Genomic DNA, 22,905 nt, shown 5'->3' with positions numbered 1-22,905 from the left:
CAGTGCCTGTTATGTATCCACAGCCAGCCCCCCTCATGCCAAGGAGACCATCTCTGTCCCAGCCCTCAAATACAGGAACCCATGTTCCGCCCATGTTCTTCGCAGGGATGGAAACTCACCTTTGTGAATTCAGCACTAAAGCCACTTTGGCAGTAGCCTTGAAATCTGAGCCCGCTCTTTTCTGGCAGGAGAAGGAAAGACAAAAGGGGTGGGGGGGGTGGTGGAAATGGAAATTCAGAGGTGCTGGAAAAAGTTACAGTATAGAAGCTTGAGGATACAAGAGAGGATCATGCCTTTTGCAGCTGAATTATGCATTGGCAATCAGAGTTTTTGAATATGTTCTGGTAAGCTTCAGATTTGCCTGTTGCAAATATTTGTTCATATTTGCATGACTAATAAATGTGTGACGCATGGTGGGGTAGAGGGCCTGCTGCAACCAGCATTCAAAATGATCCCTTCCAAATACAGGGTCCTAGTCCCCTCACCCACCAAACTGAAGCCACCCTTTAATTGGAGCCAGAAATCACCAAACAATAAATATATCCCCGTCCATCAGAAGGTGGTCCTGTCCACAGGCTTACAGATGAATTATTGGAGAACCACCAGATCAGTGCACTTGGAGGAGAGAGAGAAGGAGGTTGAAATGCTTGCACTGACAGAATAATTGTGAGTGTGTGATGCTGATTCCTCCCTAAATAAGCTGTTCTGTCAGACAACACATGAACAGGAAGCCAATATGCCTCAGGTTGTGACCAGCTTCTAACAACAGAACTGTTACAATAAAATAAATGATCCAGCCTTTCACCTCCAAAAAACCCTCACAAAATATGGGCAACCAAGACAGCATTAGAGCATGGGCAAAGTGCCATTTGCCTGATCACAGCCAGACTTTCAGGCATATACTTTAGAAGGAGTACTACAGCTGTGATGAAGCACCAGAGGTCCAGCAGGGAATCCCAGCCCTGGGCAGAGAAGAGGAATCCCCATTTTTATTATTCACTCTCCATTAGCTGGCAAAGAGATAAACAACGATGACTTTCCATTTTTAATGTCTGATGTTTTGTTGTGTTTTTTTATATTCTGTTGGAAGCCACCCAGAGTGGATGGGGCAACCCAATCAGAGGGTGGGGTATGTCTTCTGATGACATGTGAATTATCCACCAAGTATGGTCTCTGGAGACGGGAACAGTCTTTTCCTTTGGCAAAGTGGGGGTCTAGGGCTTGAAGCTGCGCGTTCAGCATTCTCTTTCCACCACAGGCGCTTCTCCTTTCAGGCAGGCGCCCCCTAGCCTAATTATCAAGAGGCCACAGCAAATAATAATAATAATAATAATAATAATAATAATAATAATAATAATAATAGTAATTCCTTGGGAAAGGTTTCTCATCTTAAGAGAACAGTTTGGCCCTAGGGAGAATATGACAACAATAATGCCTTGGGAAAGGATCCTCATCTTAATAGAACAGCTTGGCCCTAGGGAGAATATGACAACAATAAGAGAACCCAGGCTACTGTGCCCACCCTGCCCTGCTATAGCCTATTCTCCCTTTGCTTCACAATAGCAAACCTTCAGCATCAATAATTTGGTGGGTGAGGTGGTGGAAGATACAACACAGCAAGGGGCAAATTGGCTATATTCTATTACTATGCTGTCTGTTATTGTTTTTATTATTGGTGCTCTGTAATGCGTTGTGTTGCACACTGTCTTGGGATCTTTTGATAAAGGGGAGAATATAAGCTGAACTCATCTTCGTAATCCTCCTCCTCTTCATTTTCAATTCAGCAATGACTTCCCTCAGAGCTCCGAAGGACAGCTCTTGCTTGTGTGCATCTGTGGGGGACCAGGAATCCTTTTGCCGGAAGTCCCTCTTCCAGAGCTGACCTCAAGCTATGCAGTAAACTCAGCAAGAGCTGCTCCTTCTGGCTCTCTAGAGACTGGAGTGGCCACTGTGAGAACAGGATGCTAGACTAAGTCTTTGGCCTGATCCAACAGGGCTTTTCTTACGGGGGGGCCCCTCTGCTGGTGGCACAGCAGCCTTCTGGTGATCACTGTATGGGTGTCCCCAGGGAAACGCTCCCAGCTTTTCCCACACCCACTTCCTACTGCTCCAGATTATGCTTAGGAAGCAGCTGGCTGGCTGGCCCTTCGGTTCATCTGCCGTGTTCTTTCAGCAGGAGGGACGGCTCATTAAAAGGGGTTAGTACAAGGGACAAGGAAGGGACCTCTATAGTCACTCATACTTCTTCCAGCTCCCTAGTCCAGTGGATGGCAAACCTTACCACCACATGCAGCTCCCATACCTTCACTGCCCATCAACAGGCGCAAGTCAGCTGCACAGTGGCACACAGCTAAGGCAAGGGGGGGGGGGGAGCCTAACAGCACACAGATGCACCTCCATGGAGGAATAGCTACAGATCAGGGAACCCAGAACCAACACAGCACAGACACTACTGTGTCCCCTTCCTTCTTTCTCAAAGACTGAGGAAATCATAGAGAACTGATTTAGACGTCCAGTTTAAAGATGAACAAGGGGAGAAAACGTGGTCAGCCCCTCCTTTATGCACATTCATTTGGGCACATTCAATAAGTTACCTTAAAGATAATGTTCCATTAGTTATACAGCCGATGACCAATTAGCACATGTCAGAAAGACATGTAATCACACACAGCACCAAACTTGGAAGTGACTGAAAATGTCACAAAAAGTCATAAAAGGGGTGGACTTCCGTGCACTCGGTCGATGTGCACAGGGGCCGGGAATGGAACCTCTGCATGAAAGGGTTGCCAACTGTCTTAATAAACCTCATGGTCCCCCTTATGTTTACCAACCATTTATTTTATTCAGCAGATGTGCTGGTTGGTTGTTATGGTTTTATATGTATTTTTTGTGGTGTCCAGTGGAATCTTCTAATGTACTTCTACAAAAATGCAATACAGTTTTCTTAAAAAGAAAGAAAGGCTGAGGTCCTGTGCAAGGGCTGAATGAACCCCTGCAAGGCAGGCACCCTCTCCAGAGCCCCTTGTTACCTGAGCGGCAAGGTGCGTATTCCACAAACTTGGTGAAGTTGTTGATGGACAAGAAGCAGGTGCCCACAACCTCATGCTCAGGCTCGTCATTGTAGGTTCGCCAACTGTACAGGGGGGCGCAGGCCTAGAGGAAGAAGATGAGCCTGGTAAGCAAATGGAAAGGGCTCCACAGTCTTCATTCATGCAAAGCATTTCTACCCCCACACTTCTGATGGGGAAAAAAACTCCCAGGGCTGCTTACAAACCAATATAAATAACCCAGCACTCTGGCCTATGGCACAAAAAGGAAAGGGGTCGGGAGGGAAGACGAAAACAAGCAACCTCATGCACGGACTCTTAATGTTACAAAGTTCTTACAACCACAAGCTTTCAGTTTTAATGTACAGAAGCTGGGAGTGACTTGTGGCCAAAGCTCTCACAGCTGGAGTCAGACTAGCCCTGTACAATTCAAGGGTCAAACACTGCAGCTTCAGCAATGCCAACGACCTCTGTAGAGATGTGCCACCTTCTGAAGATGACTGCCCTGCAACATCCAGGCCTATCTTGCGGCCACCACCCTTTCCATTATCTCTATCCGCATGTGGCCAGATCAGGACATTGCTCTACATTGTAGAGTCTACAGCAAAGAGTCCCAAACTGTGTCAGAGCCATGAAAAAGGTGGAAGAATTCCTTGGTGATTTAAGGCACACTCTTTGATACATTCACCAGTCACTCTCTGCACCAACACAAGCACTGCCATTGTCCCAAGGGAAAGAATCCAGGATGCATTAGAATTTCCTAAGGCAGCCTCTGCTGTAGTTATCCAGCATAACAGAATCCTAGAAGCCCCAACACTGGACAAAAAGCAGAGTCCCATCTCTAAGTAGGAAAAGAGGAGGGGTGCTCCAGGCCAGGAGGCAATGTTGACCCAGGTTCCCCTGAGTTGCAAGGAGGATGCCTTCCTGGGACCCAAGATATCCAGCCACCATTTGGAGAAGCGCCATAGATCACTAGTAGATCATTTACTTGGCATGTAGAAGATCCCAGGTTCTCTACACCAGCATCTCCGGGAGGGACAGAGAAATCCTGGAGAGCTGCTGCCAGCTGGTGTAGAGAGTCCTGAGTTAGACAGAGCAGTGGGGGAAGCTGCCTATGTTCCTGTCACATACACACTGTTTGCATTTTGTACTTTAATTGATTTTGTTCTGTAAACTAACCTTGTATTCAAATAGGATGAAGGGTGCCTTTTTTAAAAAAAGGTTTCAAGCAAAATAAAGTAAGGTTGGAGTGAAGTGTGCCTCTCATTTTAATTTAGAAAGAAAGCAACAAGGTATGTCCTAGATGTCAAAAGACTGGAGGAAGCCCTGCCCTGCAGCAGGCTAGTTGGAAAGGACTACAGGGAGCATCTTGGGGGAAACCAAAGAGAAAAACAGGGTGTCCTAGTGAGGCCACAGGGTTGCTTGAACAACGGCCAACACCCGCCTGCCCACACACACACACACACACACACACACACACACACCACACACTTTGCATTTCCTGCAGTTCTTACTAACTGCATCCTTCCTGCCCTGCCCCCATATGACAGATTTTGGAAAGTTGAGGAGTTCAAAGCACAGTTTGAAGTTCAGCAAGGTAACTAATAAACTGCAGGGAAGCAACCCCCCCCCCCAAAAAAAAACCTCTGGCAACCCTAAAGCAACACCTGGAAATGAGCATCTGACACTCTTAGTACTGGGGAGATTGGGGTGTGCATTTCAAAAAGGACATTTTTTTAAAAAAGAAAGAAAATAAAACTTGGTTGGGAAGGGATTAATAAGGAGATCAAGTTCCCCCTGCTCACCCATCTCTTTTTAGAGGAGCCAGACAGCCTCTTTAGACAGAGGAAGATCAGCATTATTGTATGAAATCTTCCTTCAAGTCTACATCAGTTTGTCACAAACTTTATCAATGGACTTTGATCACAACAGGACACAGCATTGCAACAGTAGCCAAAACAGGGGTTTCTGACACTGGGAATACCTGGCCTCTGTGTGTTTGTGTGGGTGGGTGGACTTAGATATGCAAGAAATCTAGAAGGGAAGAAATGGCGTTGCCGTATTAGAGATTTCTGGGTTTCTTACAGTGCAATCTTGTGAATGTTTACTCAACAGTGTAACAGCATCTTGTCCTCACAGTGGCCAACCAGTGGCCTGCTCTGAGAAATCTGCATCCATGACCTGAGCACAGGAGCCTTCTCCCCTCATGTGGTTAATGGCAGCCTTAATTAAAAGAACCCAGCGAAAAATTGGGAAAGTGACAGTTTTCGCTCTCCAGTTCAGAGGGATCTGGTTTCACCAGTGCCAATACAGAGGCACCGTTAGCCCTGGTTATCAAATATTCAAGAAACATGCGACTTTGGGCCACTGAAGGCACATAGATCACATCTGTGTAGCACACAAGCCAGGAGTGCCTAGGACTTAGCTATGGCAGCTCCAGAAGCCACTGAGGCAGGAGCTCTCACAGCTTCCATGCTGCAGAGGGGTCCTGTGATGAGAAGGAAGAAGCAGCTGAAGACAAAACCTGAACCGCACCCCCCCCCCACCCTGGCGACAAGCTATTTGCTCATTCATCCTGATGTGTTTCCACAACATTTATGCAAAGGCTAAATTATATCCGGTCTTTATTGAGCCTTCATGCTGGTTTGTTTGCAGCGAGGTTATAGGGCAATGAGCATTCATCTCGATCTTCTTGTGGGGTCTTTTAAACATCTTCCCATTATTCATTCATTTATCACACATTTTTCAACACACTTTTCTGTCATGACCCAAACTCCAAAAAGTTCCCAAAAGCAAATTTGTTGTGCTAGGGTGACAGAGCACTTCAATCCATTTCCAATATGCAGACCTAGAATTCTGGTATGCGCTTAAATCTTTCCTGCAAAATTGTGACCATCTGGAGATGGTCCGGGTTCCCCCGGTCAACCAATTGCTTATGCGCTTTGCCAAATTCATGCCACGACTCCGCTCTTACCAGGATGGAGCTGCCATGTGACCGCACTGTGGCTCCAAACCACTGCAGCGATTTGAACTCCATTTGCTCCACCATCCCATTAAAGTCCTCCATGCGGGATCCTGCTGGACAGAGAACACAAAGGGGTCTGGATCAGTGTTCCTCAAAGGCTTTCAGGTACCCGGGACACAGCTTCCTTCCAGCATTCTGGATTAAAATTTTACTCTCACTGTTGAAAGAAGGTGGATGGGCAGAGACAGATGATGTAAATCATATACACTATCATTTCAGTCAGCCCCTAGAACAAGGATTGTAGCTTGGTGGCAAAAGCATCTGCCTTGCATGCAGAAGGTCCTGGGTGCAAAAGACTCCTGTCTGAAACCCTGAAGTGCTGCTGCCAATCAGTGTAAGCAACACTGAGCTCGATGGATTAATGATCTGACTCAGTACAAGGTAGCTTTCCATGTTGCTATGCTGCTTTCCTGTGTTTTCTATGGGATAACCCAAGGACTATTGGCCCCAGGTATCCTGACCTCCCCTTTGCCCAGGCACATCAGGATTCTGGGACTGGACCATTCTTTGGGGGCAAGGGGAGTGTTTCTGGGAATCCCCAGCATCCATCAGGTGCAAAGCAATATGAGGAGACTGAGTTGTGCCTTTTATTCCCTTCCAGGGGTTGATGCCACTACTCACACACAGTCGTACCTCCGCTTACGTATCCCTCCACTTATGTAAACTTTGGGATACATACGTGGCAAACCCGGAAGTATATTTCTGGGTTTTTGCCACATGAGCACGTGCAGAAGCAGTCCCTCTGGTTGCAGAAACCTCAGGAGCCAACCGGCACTCCGGAACGGATCCCATCCGCAACCAGAGGTACCACTGTATTGGCAGAGAAAGAGAGTGAGAACAAGAAGCCTAGACTGATGGACGCATTTAAAAACAGCCTTCCCTTTCCCCACCGAGGCACAACTCAGCTCCTCTCAGAGCACAGCATATGATTTGAGAATTCCTGGCCTCTTGGTGGGAGAGTAAATAGGAAGGCACCTTATACCAAGTCAGAGCATTGGTCCTTTGACCAGTGAGGAAGGCAAGCAGGCCCAGCAAGCGCCGCGTACCACGGTGGTTCTGCACGGCATTTTCTATCACTCCCCACAAGTCTGCACTTGAACATAATGGTTCAGAACATGAGCTATGAGCAGTTCAACTCTCAGCTGATCTGTGAATTTGCTGGTTGGCTGTTGGTGAACTGCTGTCTCTCAGTCTTGGAAGCCTGTTCCTTTTCTATAATTTTGGGAATAACAATGCTGGCCTGCCTTACAGGGATGTTGTAAAGATTTCAAGGTAATGCAAAGCACTTTGAACACTAAGCACTATTGTTACCCTGATATTGTCCTCAGACTGGTAGCGGCCATCCAGGAATTCAGACAAGGAAGGAATCTTTCCCAGACCTACCTGGAGATGCTGGGATAGGAACCTGGGACCTTCTGCACTGCAGCTCCGGGTCTCTTCAGCCTCTACTCCCCCTCTTCTTCCCCCTCTGCTTGACTTGTTGCCTTCTCTGGCTCCATCCCACCACCACAAATACTTCCAAAATCTCCACTTTTCACTGTTTTCCTAAGATGTGATCATTGCCCCATTTGGTTAATTCCCAAACTGCATGCCAGGACACACTACTTTTTATTTCAATCATGAAAATCAGTGTTAATGGTTCTGTGTTTTATAGGTCACGATATCAACTAAATAAAAACAATATAAAAAATTGAAATACATAAATAAAGCATAAGAATAACCAACATATTGCAATTTGTATTTTGTTTGCATATTGTATTGTATTTTTATATTTACTTGGCGGTACTGGGAGGATACAACAAATACTGTCTTTCACAAGGCAACTGCCAGAAACTAACTAAATGAAGGTGATTTGTGGTCACCCTCAGATGTGGCAGCCCATACACCCCTGCACTAGTCATGGCTCCGGCCTCCGAGGAGAGCCTAGGAAATTCTAGAAATTCTGCCCCATCTCAGCCTCAAGTGCGACAGGATCCTGCCATCACTCCTGCTGCAGAGAATTGCCCACCCACAGAAAGGTTGTCCCCTGCAGCCCTGAATGTTTCTCCACTTTTTTCCAATCAGGTCCAGATCAGCAGCTTATGCAGAAAATGTACTAAATCCATGTGGAGTGCTAAGAGGGAAGAGGGCTTCCCGTTTTCATTTAGGGTGTGGGATGGAGCTTGTGGGAAACAGCCTGATCTGAGGCTGTGAGCTTGCTATTCTCCCAGCAGTTGTTGCCTTTGGCTTTGATCCAGACCAGAAGAGGCATCCCCAGCCCACTGGCTCTGGTTCCTACAAGGCCCTTCATATCAATCCAATGGGATGGAGGGATAACACCCTCAGATCTTGCAGGAACGAGCACCACTTAATCCCTTTCTTGCAAAAGAAACCGCCAGGCAGTGACCCCAGAAGACCAGGTATAAAACAAATGCCAAGTCTCACAAGCTACTTCTGGTCCATTAAGGGCATTTCCAATTCTCTCCCTCTCTCTCAATTTACTCTAAACTAAAGGAACTGCCAAAAATACAGTTTGGTTCCACGTGGGCATTTCCAGCCCACCCCTCCACCCTTCTTTAATTCACATCACTGCCTGAAAAATCAACAATCCCTGCAGTTTGCAATTTCAAAAATCCCACACCGCCACTGTGAACAATGCTCCAGAAATTCCTCCCCTGTTTATTCAGAAAGAGAAAATATTTCATAACATAGCACTGCTGCCCATTTTCCCCTTCAAGATTTCCCATTGTTCCCATCTGGTGGGGAAGAGGAGACTGGAAGAGGAGGAGGAGGGCAGGACCAGGGAGGGGGGAGGTTGTTCTTGTTAATCAAAAACCACTTAGGCCCCACAACCCTCCCTAACGGTGCGATCTCCACTCCAGTGGTTCTTCAAACTCCAGTCCAGGAAACTCTGAGGTGCCTTGGATGCCTCTCAAAGTTTCCGCAGTGAGAAGATGATTGGCAGTGGCAGACGCGCTTCCTTGCCATGCTTGATCTTTCCCTGCAACTCACAGCCCGAAGGAAGCAGGGGCCGCGATGAGAGAGAACAGGCTGACCAGTGCTCCTAAGACCCAGACCATTACCCACAAGCCTTTGCAACGTGCAAGGAGTCCTCAGCTGGGAAACAGATGTGGAAAGGATTCCCTCAAGAAAGTAAGTTTCCAAAAATCTGTTTTATTCCATAGACACATGAAGAAGCCACAACATGGGAAGCTACCATAGACTGTGTCAGACTGTTGGGTCTACCTAGCTCAGTACAGTGGTACCTCTGGATGCGAACGGGATCCGTTCTGGAGCCCTGTTCGCATCCTGAAGCGAATGTAACCTGCGTCTGCGCAGGCGCGGGTCGTGATTCACCACTTCTGTGCATGCACGTGACGTCATTTTGAGCGTCTGCACATGCGTGAGAGGCAAAACCCGGAAGTAACACGTTCCATTACTTCTGGGTTGCCGCGGAGCGCAACCTGAAAATGCTCAACCTGAAGCTACTTCAACCTGAAGTGTGACTGTAGTGCCTACACTGACAGGCAGTGACTCTCCAGGACTACTCCTGTCTGGATATTAGGGACTGAACCGGGGACCTTGGCTCTGCCCCTCAGCCGCCACCCTCCCGCTCACAGTAAGCCAGGGTGGTGAAGCGTTTCGTGTTGCTAGCGTGCAATGGATCAGGTCTGAGGAAGCCTGGACTCAAATCCCTACCTGGCCATGGCTGACCATGAGCTAACTATGGCCTCTCGCAGGACTGTTGCAAAGATCAGATCACTGGGGTGGGGGGACGGCACTGTGCTTCAGCTTCACAGAGGAAAGAGGCAGGGAATAAAAAGGTAATAAACAAAACATGAAACAAGGAGTCTCTACAACAGGAATCTTTCCAGCGCTACTGTGATGGCTGCTATGATCCTTTTGTTTCATTTGTGAATGCAGTTCAAAACAAAACAGGCTCGGCAGCACAGCCCTCCCTCATCCCAAATGGGCATGAGATCAAACCCAACAACACATATCTCAAAATGCCATGACATACTGTATACATAAGAATTTGGCCTGTGTTTTTGTCACCAAACCTAAAACCCTTACTCTTTCTTATAAGACATTCAGTCCATTTTGCTTATTCAGTTAACAAAGTTCTTCGCCTTCCAAGGATTATATGGGCTCCAAATATGGATATCAGGGCTGCAGTTCAACAGAACTATAGAATCGTAGAGCTGGGAAAGGACCACCAGGGTCATCTAGTCCAACCCCCTGCAATGCAGGAATCTCTTTGCTCAACACGGGGCTCAAACCCATGACCCCCAGATTAAAAGTCTCATTAAGAGCTATCCTGCATACTCAGGTACTTGAGCATAGGCTTCATTTACCTCACTGAGATTTACTTCTGAGAAGACTGTAGGAAAACAAAAGGCCTTACCAATCAGTTGCCCTAGACAAGGTCTGGTGGACCTGTGGCTTCCAGAAGTTGCTGGACTGCAGCTCCCAACATCCTTGATGGCTGGCCGTGCTGATGGGAGTTGGAGTCCAACAACATCTGGAGGGGGCACAGGTTCCCCAGCTCAGCTGTAGATTTTCCAGCTCATTTTTTTTACATTGCCATATTTGTAGTTTCTGGGGAGGGAGGAAGTATTCAATTTAAAAGCTCCAGAAATTAATATCCTTGTAATGACTCATTTTTTTGCTTTCAGCAATTCTGCCTGAAAACAAGAAACCTCTGTGGAAATAAAATGCTCACTTTTGGAAGGATTAAAAAAAGAAAAGCATTGTTCTCTCTTGCTCTCAGCACACCAGTACCCAAGGTTTTACCAGCCACCTGGAGAGTAGTTCCCCAGATTCAGGCCTACGCGGAAGTAGGGGCTCCCTGAGCAATGGCCTCTTTGGCTCTCTGGCTGGAATCTGATCTCTTGTTCTCAGCTGAGCCAAGGAAACTCTCTCTGGCCCACGGCCACTGGGGACCAGCCAAGTCAACACAGAGCCGTGCGGCCAGGCAGGAAAGCCCCAGGCCAGGCCAGGCCAGCTGAAGTCCAGGCCTTTCTGAGCCACAAAGTTACAGGGGTGGGGGCAGCTTAGACCATGGGTAGGAAAACTAAGGCCTGGGGCCGGATCTGGCCCAATCGCCTTCTAAATCCAGCTGGCAGACGGTCCAGGAATCAGCATGTGTTTTTACATGAGTAGAATGAGTCCTTTTATTTAAAATGCATCTCTGGGTTATTTGTGGGGCATAGGAATTCGTTCATTCCCCCCCCCCCAAATATAGTCCGGCCCCCCACAAGGTCTGAGGGTCAGTGGACTGGCCCCCTGCTGAAAAAGTTTGCTGACCCCTGGTTTGTACCCTTTCCTTCTCCCACAACACAGAATGGCTTTGAACCTAAAGGGAGACTGTCAACATTTGCACTTTACTCTGCCTGTGGGCGGCTTTTGATCTCTTTATTCAAGATTAGTTCTGTGTTTTTGTTGTATTTTCACTCCAACCTTCCTGCAGAAGTTCACAGTACACCATTCTCCCCCCTGCCCACAACAACCCTGTGAGGTGGGTTGGGTCGAGAGACAGTGACCAGCCTATCATCAGCCTAGCTTACCCAGCTGTGCGGAAGGGATGCTGTTCGAAGGTAGCGCGCATGCTCTTGATGCAAAAGGTCTTAGGCTCCATCCCTAGTGCCTCCAAGTTGAGCTGGGGAACAGTCCTACCCAAAAACCTAGAGAATCGGTGTAGATCAGGGTTTCCCAAACCTAGGTCTCCAGCTATTGTTGGACTACAAGTCCCATCATCTCTAGCTATCAGGACCAGTGGTCAGGGATCATGGGAATTGTAGTCCAAAAAAAACAACAATTGGAGAAACCCTGAGATAGAGAATACTGAAGCTAGATGCAGCACTGGTCTGACTTGGTGTAAGGCAACTTCCTTTGATCATCCACATTTGCCTTCATGGCTGCAGGGGAACTTAGAACTTGGGTCTCATCAGAACTTGGGTCCAACACTTTAATCCAAGGGGTTGACCCCCGTGGATGCCCATGCTGCCACAGAGGCATTCACCCTTTCTCCCTGCTGCTCCTGTTGTAGTCAGTCAAACAGGCTGCAGTGTGTGCTTAGCTACAAGGTGTGTGTGGTGCTCACCACAGTTGCTTTAATTTGCAAATGTCTGGCTCTCATAACCACAACATCACCCCAGCTCTCTAGGGACTGCATGGCTCTTCTACCCTGTAACTTGAATAAAATATTCGGGGGGGGGGGCAGGTAAGGCCTGTCCTGATCACATGTCACGGTGCACACACACCATTTGAATGGCAATGCCCATCAACCTCAAATATTTAATGGGGGGGGGGGGGCAAAGGGACCTTAGCCCCTAGGATTTGGCTCCTATGCCTTTAATCCAGGACTGCACTCTCACACTCATAAGCTCTATGTGTCAGGAATACACAGGTCCCTGACAACACACTCGCAAATAAATTCATGAAGAATCCCTGCACAGGGCCGCCATTACCTGGGGGTGCAAGGGGGGCACCTGGGCGCAGAATTCTGGGGGTTGCCAGGCACCCACCGCTGAAGCAGCCTAAGTCTTAACTATCTACCTGTTATGAAATAATAAATAATTTTGATTGAGCTTGAAAAACAAAATACATATATACGTAGGTATTACCGAAATGTATGCCTACTATTTCACTAAAGGACTTTATGCACTCATTTACCAAAGATCACAATGGCAGCGCTTGTGGGGTGCTGGGTGGATCTTTGCACCCCGGCAGCACGTATGCTAAAGACTCCCCTGCCCCTGCAGTTGCCTGATTTGAGTATGGAGCTGGCCTTTGGTGTTTCTGGCAAGGGGAATTTGGGCAGGCACCTCTGATCACAGTCTAACAAACCTCTTAAGACCGTGACCATAAACAGAAGCCAGCTGCATTCCCCTGTTCACCATCCAAGCCAATGAAGCGTTCTGGGGAACTCAAAAGCTTGCATGCAATTCTGGTTGGCCTAATAGAGGCTTTGTCCTACTATGGATTTTGTAATTGCTCTTATAGACTGACACAGTTGCCTTTATTTTCTGAATTAAGCAGGGAAGAAAGAAGAAGTGGGAATTCGGGGAATCTGGAGTAGCCGTTCTGCCCAGACACAGAGGTCCAGCGCCGATGGGCTTCTAGTGGTTCCCTAACTGCGAGAAGCAAAGCTACAGGGAACCAGGCAGAGGGCCTTTTTGGTAGTGGTGCTCTCCCTGTGGAACGCCCTCCCACCAGATGTCAAAGAGATAAACAACTACCTGACATTTAGAAGACATCTGGGAAGTTTTTAATGTGTGACATTTTTATGTATTTTTAATCTTTGTTGGAAGCCGCCCAGAGTGGCTGGGGAAGCCCAGCCAGATGGGTGGGGTACAAATAAATTATTATTATTATTATTATTATTATTATTATTATTATTATGACTGAAAATCAGAGTAAAAATTGGAGGTGGGTGAGGGTGGGCAAGTAGCCAGCCAGCTCTTACCACTGGCACCTCCCAACCCCACACATCCCGCTTACCTTTGCTGCTGTCAAATTCAATGGGTATACAGCTGCTCTTGCCAAGGGGCCAGGGACAGTAGTAGACAGCACCCCCCTCCGTAACGTCCACCTGGCTTGTGTTGGCCTTGGGTGCTCCCACGAGGACACTGGCACTGTGGAAAGGAAGGGAGCAGGAAGCAAAAGGATGAGTCGCCAGATGCGCCTTGAGCCTGTCAAAGCTCCTCCTGCCCTTAAACTCCTGTTCCTGAAGGGGCTACCCACAGATTGCCTCAGGCTCATGGAGTTTCTACCTTTGGGGCCCACTTTCCCCTCCCATAAATTGGAGCCCCACAACTTGCCCTTTTGCCCCCGCAAAATCCCTTCCAGCTGTCACTGTTTCCTTATAAGTTTTCCCTTTTGCTCATGAACACTCAGGTGAAGCATCATGCATACATCACAGATACATCATAAATATGTCACAAACAGTGAGGGGTTTTCTGGTAGAAACCAGTTCATCAGGCTTGCCCCCAAAGTCCCTTACCCACCACCACACCCCCATCAAGTGATACAGTAGGAATATTTACAAGTTCCTGGTTTTCTGGTCAGGTTATCACACTCCTAATCCATTCCTGGGTGGTTTGCCATTTTCCACCCACCTGCCAGGATGCCAGTGATGATCTCTTGTACAAGAGGCTGCTGAGTACCTGGTCTCAGGCTTGAGGGATTATGGCTGCTCACATCCCATAATAAGTCCCCCCCTTGGTAGCCATTTGTTTCCTGAACAGAACAAAGTTGGAATGGTGCAAATCCATACTGAAGCGACTTTATATGACTTTCTAAAGTTTCCCCAGTGAGCCAGTACATAGACACATTTATCAGTGAATTGTTGGATTTGCTAATGTGCAGCGGGAGGCCCTTTGAATAGAGATAGGAAAAAACTGAAGTGTTTTGCGGGGACATTTGCAGGAGTGATTGTGTTGAGTTTGGTAGATGGGGTGTGTGTGTATGATGTCTGCTGGAGGGGCAACCCCCCGCAACCTTTACATAAATTCCTGTAACACTCTCCTGGGAGGACAGTGTCATTTTGGCTACAAATGGAATGACACTCACACCTGAACCTGAACACTGGGAATAGATGGAATGATAAGTTTTTGGAGTCCAGAACAATGTGGGCTTGCAGTAAAGAAATGCTGTGAGCTGCTGGCAGTTCTGATAGGAGAAATCCACTCCTTAGTAGCCTTTCTCCTTGTGTTCTGTAATGATGCATCTCAGTGGTCTTCCTGAGAGCCCCCAGCCCACTAGCAGGTCTGTTTGTTTTGCCTGCAGGCTCAAATTATTGCTTCCGCCTTATTTAGCCTGGAACGATATCCATGCCAGGTTCCTCTCTCCCATTCTGTTCCCCAACTCCTGGCAGCCTCCCTATTCTCCCTTTCCCCTACCCTACCCCCCCACCCCCTCTTCAGAGCTCCCCTCCCTGGTGCAGGACAAAGGCCCCTTGTGTAGGCAGCCAGGTGTACAATTCAGCAGCTGCAAGCAGGCAGTGAAGCCACCCCTCCTGGGGCCCAGAAAGAGGCCTGGGAAAGAGCTTAAGATACCCAGCAGTGGCAGCAAGAGCCCCACAATATCGGAACAGAGGGGGCGGGTGGCACACAGCAAGGAGAACATCCGCAGCGCTGCAAACCTGCAAGACTCATCCGACTGCTAGGAGGGAAGCGGTGGGAACCCAAAACCACCTCCCTCCTTTCAAATCTCTGCAGGGAGCCGACTGCTGATTCGTAGCCCAGACCAAAGTAACTGGGAGAAAGAGCAGCCTGCCAGGATTCCCAGCCCGACTTCAAAGTCTGCTGGAGAAACTCACACCAGTGAGAACCAGCAGAATGATTTAAAAAAAAACACACCACTCCTGCCTCGAGAACCAAAGGAGGAATGAAAGGGAAGGAGAGACAGCAGGGGCACATCTACCCCCCAACCCCCCCCCCACAAAATCAGCCGTGCATTCTCCCTGGCAGGCGTCCATGCAGGGAGAAGCCAAACTGCAGCCACAGGACAAACCAAATGTCCATGGAGAAACCTGACAAGAGAATCTGCCCAGCTCAAGTTCCGCCACAGCTGTGAAACTTGGGTGGGAAGGCATCTCATGATTTCTAACAGGGGTCAGCAACCTTTTCCATCCATGGGCCAGCCCACTGTCCCTCAGACCATGTGGTGGGCTGGACTATATTTTGAAAAAAAATATGAATGAATTCCTATGCCCCACAAATAACCCAGAGATGCATTTTAAATAAAAGGACACATTCTACTCATGTAAAAACACACTGATTCCTGGACTGTCTGCGGGCCGGATTGAGAATGTGATTGGGCAGCATCCGGCCCACGGGCCTTACGTTGCCTACCCCTGATTTCTAACATGGAGTGTGGGTTTGTCCTGTTGTTGGGGCTTGGCCAATAAGCTCTTGAGACCTGGAGATGCTAAACTGAATGGGAACTTCTGCAGAGTTTTGATGAAAACACTAATGCAGTGTGTGGGGCTTCTCTTTACTAAAGGAAAACCAACCCCACTGGGAGCTAAGACCTCTAGTGAAAGGCACCCAAAACTAGGGCTATTCTCACATTGCATTCAACGAGTGTACAATCTATGTGCACAATAGCTGAGTTGTATGGCTGTAGTTATTCACATGTAACATTCAACAAGTTTGCCATTTACACAAATAGCTGAGCTGTACAAATCAGGAAGTGTTCGCCCTTCCACACAAACACTTGTCCAGAGACAGCTTGTACCTGCATTCAGTGTAACATTTGAACAAGCCACCTGTGTTCTGCATCCAGGGATATGTTTTCAGTGAGGGCAATTTTTGCAGGAAAAATATAAAGGACATCAAAATTCAATCTCCCAGCACATCAGCAAAAGAAAGCTAATGGTAAGTCAAACTAAGGAAGGTATTTTCCCCCCCATGGAATGCATAAGAAAGAGACTGGAGCTCATTACATCAGGAGGGTGTAGTCATGGGCCCTAATTCCTGTGGATTTTGGAGGGGGGAAGTTACAAAAAAAATAAAAAAATGGAAGAAGATCATGACTGAGGAGCTTTCCAACTGTCAACTTAGTTTCTCTGGGTAATAAAACTGGTTCAGTCCCAACAACTCCAGAACTTTTTCTCTCAAGTCTGTCTTGGTTCATTTGCATATTTGTTCAACCATGCCCCACAAAATCCAATAATTTCACCCCAAATTCTATCAGGGATTTGCCTGTAGGGTCTGTGAGTACAGACCCCAGGAGTATTAGCTATTTCAGATTAATTCATCTGGGAGTAATGACCAATGACCCTGTTGATAAGTATTGCAGATCACTAGTTTACATAGTCGCCAGAATTTTTTTGGAGCAGGATTGCATTAAAGGGGGTTGCATTTACAACGCAAACATGCCTTTTGAAATATCTGCCCCTGCCATGAAGTTGCAGTCCCATAAGGAACAGAGAACCCGAGGATAATGGCTAGGGACACACTTGAGTCTTCCCTTCCTCAAGTAGCCTCTCTGACCATATTTTCACAAGTAGATAGGAAGGCCTTTATCTAATCTCTGTTTGAGGAACCTGCTCCTTTTTATCATCTCAGCAACAAAATAAGCAATGGGATATGTTAGTCCTGAGGTCGTCAATCTAAGGACCGCAGGCTGGATACAGCCCACCAGGCTCGTTAATCCGGCCCGCAAACCTTGCAGACCCTGCTGCCCGCTCGGTCAGTCCCCGCGCCTATCAGGCATGGCGCAGAGGCCTCGCCGTGCAGATACTGACTTCCGTGACGTGGCATGGCTTCTGATTGGCTGGAGGAAGCTGCTGCAGCCAATCAGAAGCTGTGGACGCCTCTGTGCACCACCCCTTCCTTCCCGCTAAGGTGGTCAAGCGGGAGGAACTGGCAGTGGTGTGGAGGCTGCCTCTGCTGCCCAGGCCAGTGGTGTGGGCTCTGTTCCCCGCCGAGACAGAGGACGCGAAAGCTGCCGAAAACGAGGCAGCGTTGGCGGCTGCAGTGTGAGTGGCATATGCGGGGGGGCCTTTCGGGAGGCGGTGGGTCTGGCCCCCCACAAGGTCTGAGGGACAGTGGACCGCCCCCCTCCTGAAAAAGTTTGCTGACCCCTGTGTTAGTCCATCCTTTCTCTGGGAGTGGGGAATCGATCATACAAAACAGGGTCAAGAGGTGTCACTGGCATTGGGAGTAAGCTACTCCTCAGCCGGCAGAGGGCAACCATCCAGGACAGCTCCGAGGACGGGTTTAGCTACCTCCTGCCTTCGTTATTTGAAGCTGGGAATCACAAGGGAGGAGAGGACTGTTGCACTGAACAGTCCTAACTTGTAGGCTTCTCATAGGCATCTAGCTGGCCATCGTGGGAGCAAGACACTGGACCAGATGGGCATTGGGCTTGATCCAGCTGGGCTTTTCTTGAGTTCTAAGCTTCTTAGCAGGTGGAAAGAGAGATTTCAAATGACACAGCATTGTTTATTCCCATCAGTTGCAAGTCATTGTGTTGTCAAGTGGTAAGATAACAAAGTAGCTGCATGTGTGAACCAGTTTGGTCTGCTACACACAAACACAAAACATTCCCTCCCAACAAATGTTGGGAGGCTGTCACCCTGTCACATCCTCAGGAAGTCAGAGAGTGGGGGGGGGGGCATAAGACATAGCACTGTTTGTTTCCCTCAGCACTGTACTGCTCACAAGCCCCCTGCTCTCCGATCTCACAGGCACTGCAGCTGCCTGCAAATATTTTGCAGTGCTGGGAATATCAGGCTGCATTGAGTGATCAGGTACTTCTTTCCTTAGGGGTGGGGAATCTGTGGCCCTCCAGACAGGCTGGGCAGGTAATGGATGGACTACATCTGAAATAGCCAACACTGCTCTAACTTCCTTAACCCCCAGCCAGGGTTGTTGTCCAACAACATCGGAATGGCCAGAATATGGGCTACCCCTGCTCTCTGCGTTACCTGATCTATGTGGCAATCTGCAGGGGTGGGGGGAAGGTTCCATCCTGCAGTTTTCAGCAACTAGTATTCAGAAGCAGGACATTTCATATTGCGTGTTAACAGGGAACGAGGAGCCACCCACGGAAAAGCAGTTTGCTTACAAAGAGATCTGGCAACGCACCGGCAACACTGCTGCAACATCCACATAAGTTCCCAGACTGCCTTCTTGACACAATTCAAGGTGCTGTTTGTAGATTTATAAAGCCACTAAAAGGCTCAGGTCTCACATTCCTGAGAGACTACTCTCTCCCTTATATGTTGTCAGAGCAATGCTGCCTTTCTGACCACATAATCCAGTCTAAGGGGTGTGTATGTGTGTGCATGTACAGACACACACACTTGAAGAATAGCTCAAACAAGATTGGTGTTGGCTGAATCAACACACACACACACACACACACACACACACATGCTTGCAACAATGACCTTTAGCACATGCATTTTGTACCACACCTGGGCCCAAAACATCTTGCATGAGCATCACACTCACTGACCCCCTTGCTATGGAATTTCCTTCCACTGCAGACATGCCAGGTCCCAGGCAGAACATTTGAGACTTTCAGCTGAAACTGTCTCTTTTCCCCAGTGAGCTCTACTTACAAAGCCTTTCTATCAAGTGTGGAGAAACTTCGGCCTTCCAGATGTTGCTGAAGTACAACTCCCAGCAGTCCCAGAAAGCATGACCAGTAGCCAGGGCAGATGGGATTTGTAGTCCAGCAACATCTAGAGAGGCACGCAACTACAGTCAACAGGAAGCAAGCAAAGTGCATTGTGGCTCAGACATAACCTAGAGGAGCAAGACCCAGAGCTGGGGTGGCTAACCATTTCTGGCCTGATGGGGTAACCTTCTGCCCTCCAGGAAGCAGTACAGCCCCCCCCCCCCCCCGCCGGCATCCTAGCTTCACCACTGTCCTGGTAGATTTAACTTTTTGCAGGCCCAAATCAAGTCCCTCATTCTCTTCGCCTTCAAACTTCCAGCTCAGTCAAAAGATCTTGATTCAAGAGTAAAGAGGAAACTGTGATGTCGCAGGTGTTAACAGCAACAACAACACAGCCTCAAGAGGAAACACATGGGGCATGAAACCTCTGAACATCTATCAAGGATCTTCTGCACATTGCAGAGGCTTCTGGGATATGAAACCTGTGGCTCTCCACATATTGTCGGACTCCCAACTTTCCTCAGCCCCAGCCAACATGCAAAGCAATCTTGCAGCAACCTTCAAAGACTCAACAGATTGATTGTGGCATGAGCTTTTGTGGACCAAAGCCATGTGTCATTAAATGCATAAGGTGTTACTTTCAACTGGCAGGACATATATGTATGAGTATGGAAGCGAGGAAAACTGATAAATGGTGGGGCCAAAAGGCCATGAAATGCAAGACACATTGTCTGAAATGTCCAGCAGCAACACACAAAAGCAGAATTGGCAATAGCAGAAACCTTCCTAGCTGACTACTGCTGTGGTGGATTGCCACTGTGCTCAACATGTAAGCATCTGAGCTTGGCATAGAAATCTCTCTCTCTCTCTCTCTCTCTCTCTCTCCACCACACAAATGTAGCACCTTGTGCCCAGCATGGTCTAAGAATTCTAAGAAACCAAAGAAGTCAGGCCAGTTTTGAAATCAGCGGCATTTTCTAAAGGTTCAGTCCCTTATTTTCATTCAAAATGGTGCCCAGCCGTATCCAGACGCAGTTGACAACCTGTTTCTTGATCTTGGGAACTGTAATGCAAAAGTTGGTTACAGTAGCTCAAGTGGTATCCAAATGCACTGCAAACAAACAAGTTTCTGAAATATAGAGTGGTGTGTGAGAGAGAGATTGCACCCCTTGCATTGCAAGATTTCCCCATCCCACCCCCACCCCCCATTTCCCTTCTATCCCTGTGCAACACACAGATTGCTGTCAACAGAGGAAAAACAATGAATCTGTTCCTCATCCTGCTGACTCAGTGCTGTGGGTGAGTTTTGTTGCAACATGCTTTCAAGGCTACTGCACAGGTGAGGCATTATGGCTGAAGAGCTCAAACCTAGATAAGGACTGCATATCTGGAGATCTTGTCTCAGAACTACAGGTGCCGTGAGCCACAGGTGGGCTGGCTGCAGGGGCAATGACCCATGGGCCAGCTGCTGGAGAAAGAACCACACTGGCCTTGGTCATTCAAGGCACAGAGTCCTTTGCTCCTGCCTCTTAATAAACCAGAAGGCAAAAAGACAACCTTCTGGCAACGTGTGCAACACACGCTGCCAGCTTTGTGCAGGTAGATAGGATTCTAGTGGCTTCCAATATACAGGATTCACTATTAAAGGAGGGTCAAGAAGCATAAGTAGGCGGCCAGCCGAAGGGGGAAATAAATCTGATATGCGGCTCTGTCTTCCTTTCCTGCTGCATGTTCCTGCTGGGGACCATTTGGTCAAATGCCAGGAGTCAAAACAAATCTGACAGTCTGGGGCTGCACCAGCCCTCAGGCCATGGCCATTCCCTAGACCTCTGAAGGCAGCCTCTATTTTCAGGTGGGTGAATCAATAGCCAACAATACGCAGGGCTGGTTAATCTGCAACCAGCTGGAGAAGCAGCTGGTCCCGCTCTGAGGCCTTTGATGATGATAATGGCGGCAGCAACCCAAGCTGGCACTCCACATCCGTCTCCCTGGGAAAAGGAATGTGGATTATGCTAGGCTGGAGCTGTAAAAAGGAAGATGCAGGGACACTGCTCAGTGGGAAGAGTGCAAAGGTTTGATTCCCCAGCAAATTTTATCCCCAGCATCTCCTGGTAGGGTTGGGAAAGGCTGTTGTAGACAGTACTGTGCTAGATATATCTTAGAGCTATGACAGTCTCCATCACATCTTCAATTCTCCAAAGGAGCGCAGGCCCTGGTTGAGAGCCATGACCCATGGAATCCTATGCACAGCTTGGAAGGGATCAGGGTGGCCAATGGTCTGATTTTGTAGAAGACTGGCATCGTCTGTTCCTAAAGAAGAATTCCTCAGTGAGCTGGCCTGTGTATATGCACCACCTTCTCAATTCTCCATCTGTTTCACGAATCTGAGGAGATGAAGCTAATAAGGGTCAGCTTGTACTGGCACATATATTATTACCCCGTGGCCACAGAGTTGGATCTTTCACAGATGTGCATCTCTCCACAGCTCTGCTGCCCACCACCTCCTTTTCCTCCTGATCTTGGTCTGCCCTGCTTGCCACTGTTCAACAGAGCCTGTGCAGGCAGTTACAGAGGAATGGAGGAAATCTGCTGTGCCCCCCCAGCATCTGTCACCCCAGCAACTTGTTCACTGTAATAGTAAGGGCTGCCCAGCTTCCAACACCCATCAGCCCCAGCAAGCAAGGCCAGGGGTCGTGGGTGATGGGAGCTGTAGTCTGGAGGGCCCCAACTTCCTCGCCCTTGCCCTGCTCTGTTCTGCTTTGGTCAACCACATCTGGAATACTGTGTCCAGTTGTGGGTGCCGCAATTTAAGAAGGATATTGACAAGCTGAACCGTGTGCAGAGGAGGGCGACCAAGATGATCAAGGGTCTGGAAACAGAGCCTTATGAGGAATGGTTGAGGGAGCTGGAAAAGGGGAGATTGAGAGTAGATATGATAGCCATCTTCAAATATCTCAATGGCTGTTCCATGGAAGATGGAGCAAGCTTGTTTTCTCCTTCTCTGGAGGGTAGGGCTTGCACCAATGGCCTCAAGTTGAAAGAAAGGAGCTTCCGACTAAACATTGGAAAGAACTGTCTGACAATAAGAACTTTTTCAGGAATGGAAAAGACTTCCTTGGAAGGTTGGAAGGTGGTGGACTCCCCGTCGTTGGGAGGTTTTCAAGCCGAGATTGGGTGGCCATATGCCATGGTTGCTTTAGCTGAGATTCCTGCATTGCAAGGAGTTGGCCCTTGGGATCCCCTCCAACTTGACCATCCTATGAATCAGAATCTAAGCTCCTTAAGGGGAAGAGAGCTGCCTTTTTGCTTGAGTTTGTCAAGCGCTGGTGGCGCTGTGTAAATAAATAAATAAATAAATAAATAAATAAATAAATAAATAAATAAATGGATATGGGGTGCTGCTGTCCCCATGGTCCCTGGAGACGATGGCATCCAAGCATGGACCGAAGCTCTTTGCAGCCAATCCAGACACTGAGCAAGTCAAGCTAGGTTTGCCATGGAGAACCCTTTTAAGAGACAACAGAAGGGGTCTGATTCCAGAGCAACTGAAATCTCACTGGCATGATTAGCATTGTGAGCCCAGCCATTGCCAAGTCATCCTTTGGGTCCCTCCAAAGAAGTCAGTTGGGGCTGGTGAGCACAGATGAAGCAAGCAGCCACAGACATTTGGCACCGAAAAAAATACAGAAGCTGTCACAAGGCTGAGCCAGAGGGCTT

General features: G+C 48.2%; 1 protein-coding gene across 3 annotated transcripts in view; it reads right to left on the bottom strand.

The window, feature by feature from the left end:
- Positions 1-22,905, bottom strand: part of ITGA5 (integrin subunit alpha 5) — a 68,524-nt gene that overhangs the window by 32,325 nt on the left and 13,294 nt on the right. For 2 of the 3 annotated variants that reach the window (XM_077923749.1, XM_077923747.1), the window contains exons 2-5: positions 13,555-13,688; positions 6,022-6,125; positions 3,030-3,153; positions 120-181 (exon numbers count right to left, since the gene is read on the bottom strand). In XM_077923749.1, the coding sequence (XP_077779875.1) occupies positions 120-181; positions 3,030-3,153; positions 6,022-6,125; positions 13,555-13,688 (424 nt within the window). The remainder of the gene's footprint in view (positions 1-119; positions 182-3,029; positions 3,154-6,021; positions 6,126-13,554; positions 13,689-22,905) is intronic. The other variant, XM_077923748.1, reaches the window with a different exon arrangement.

The sequence above is a fragment of the Podarcis muralis genome, chromosome 2 (assembly GCF_964188315.1).
Source record: "Podarcis muralis chromosome 2, rPodMur119.hap1.1, whole genome shotgun sequence".
NCBI lineage: Eukaryota > Metazoa > Chordata > Lepidosauria > Squamata > Lacertidae > Podarcis > Podarcis muralis.
The sequence above is the reverse complement of the archived record's forward strand: the minus strand, read 5'-3'. Positions and strand labels throughout refer to the sequence as shown.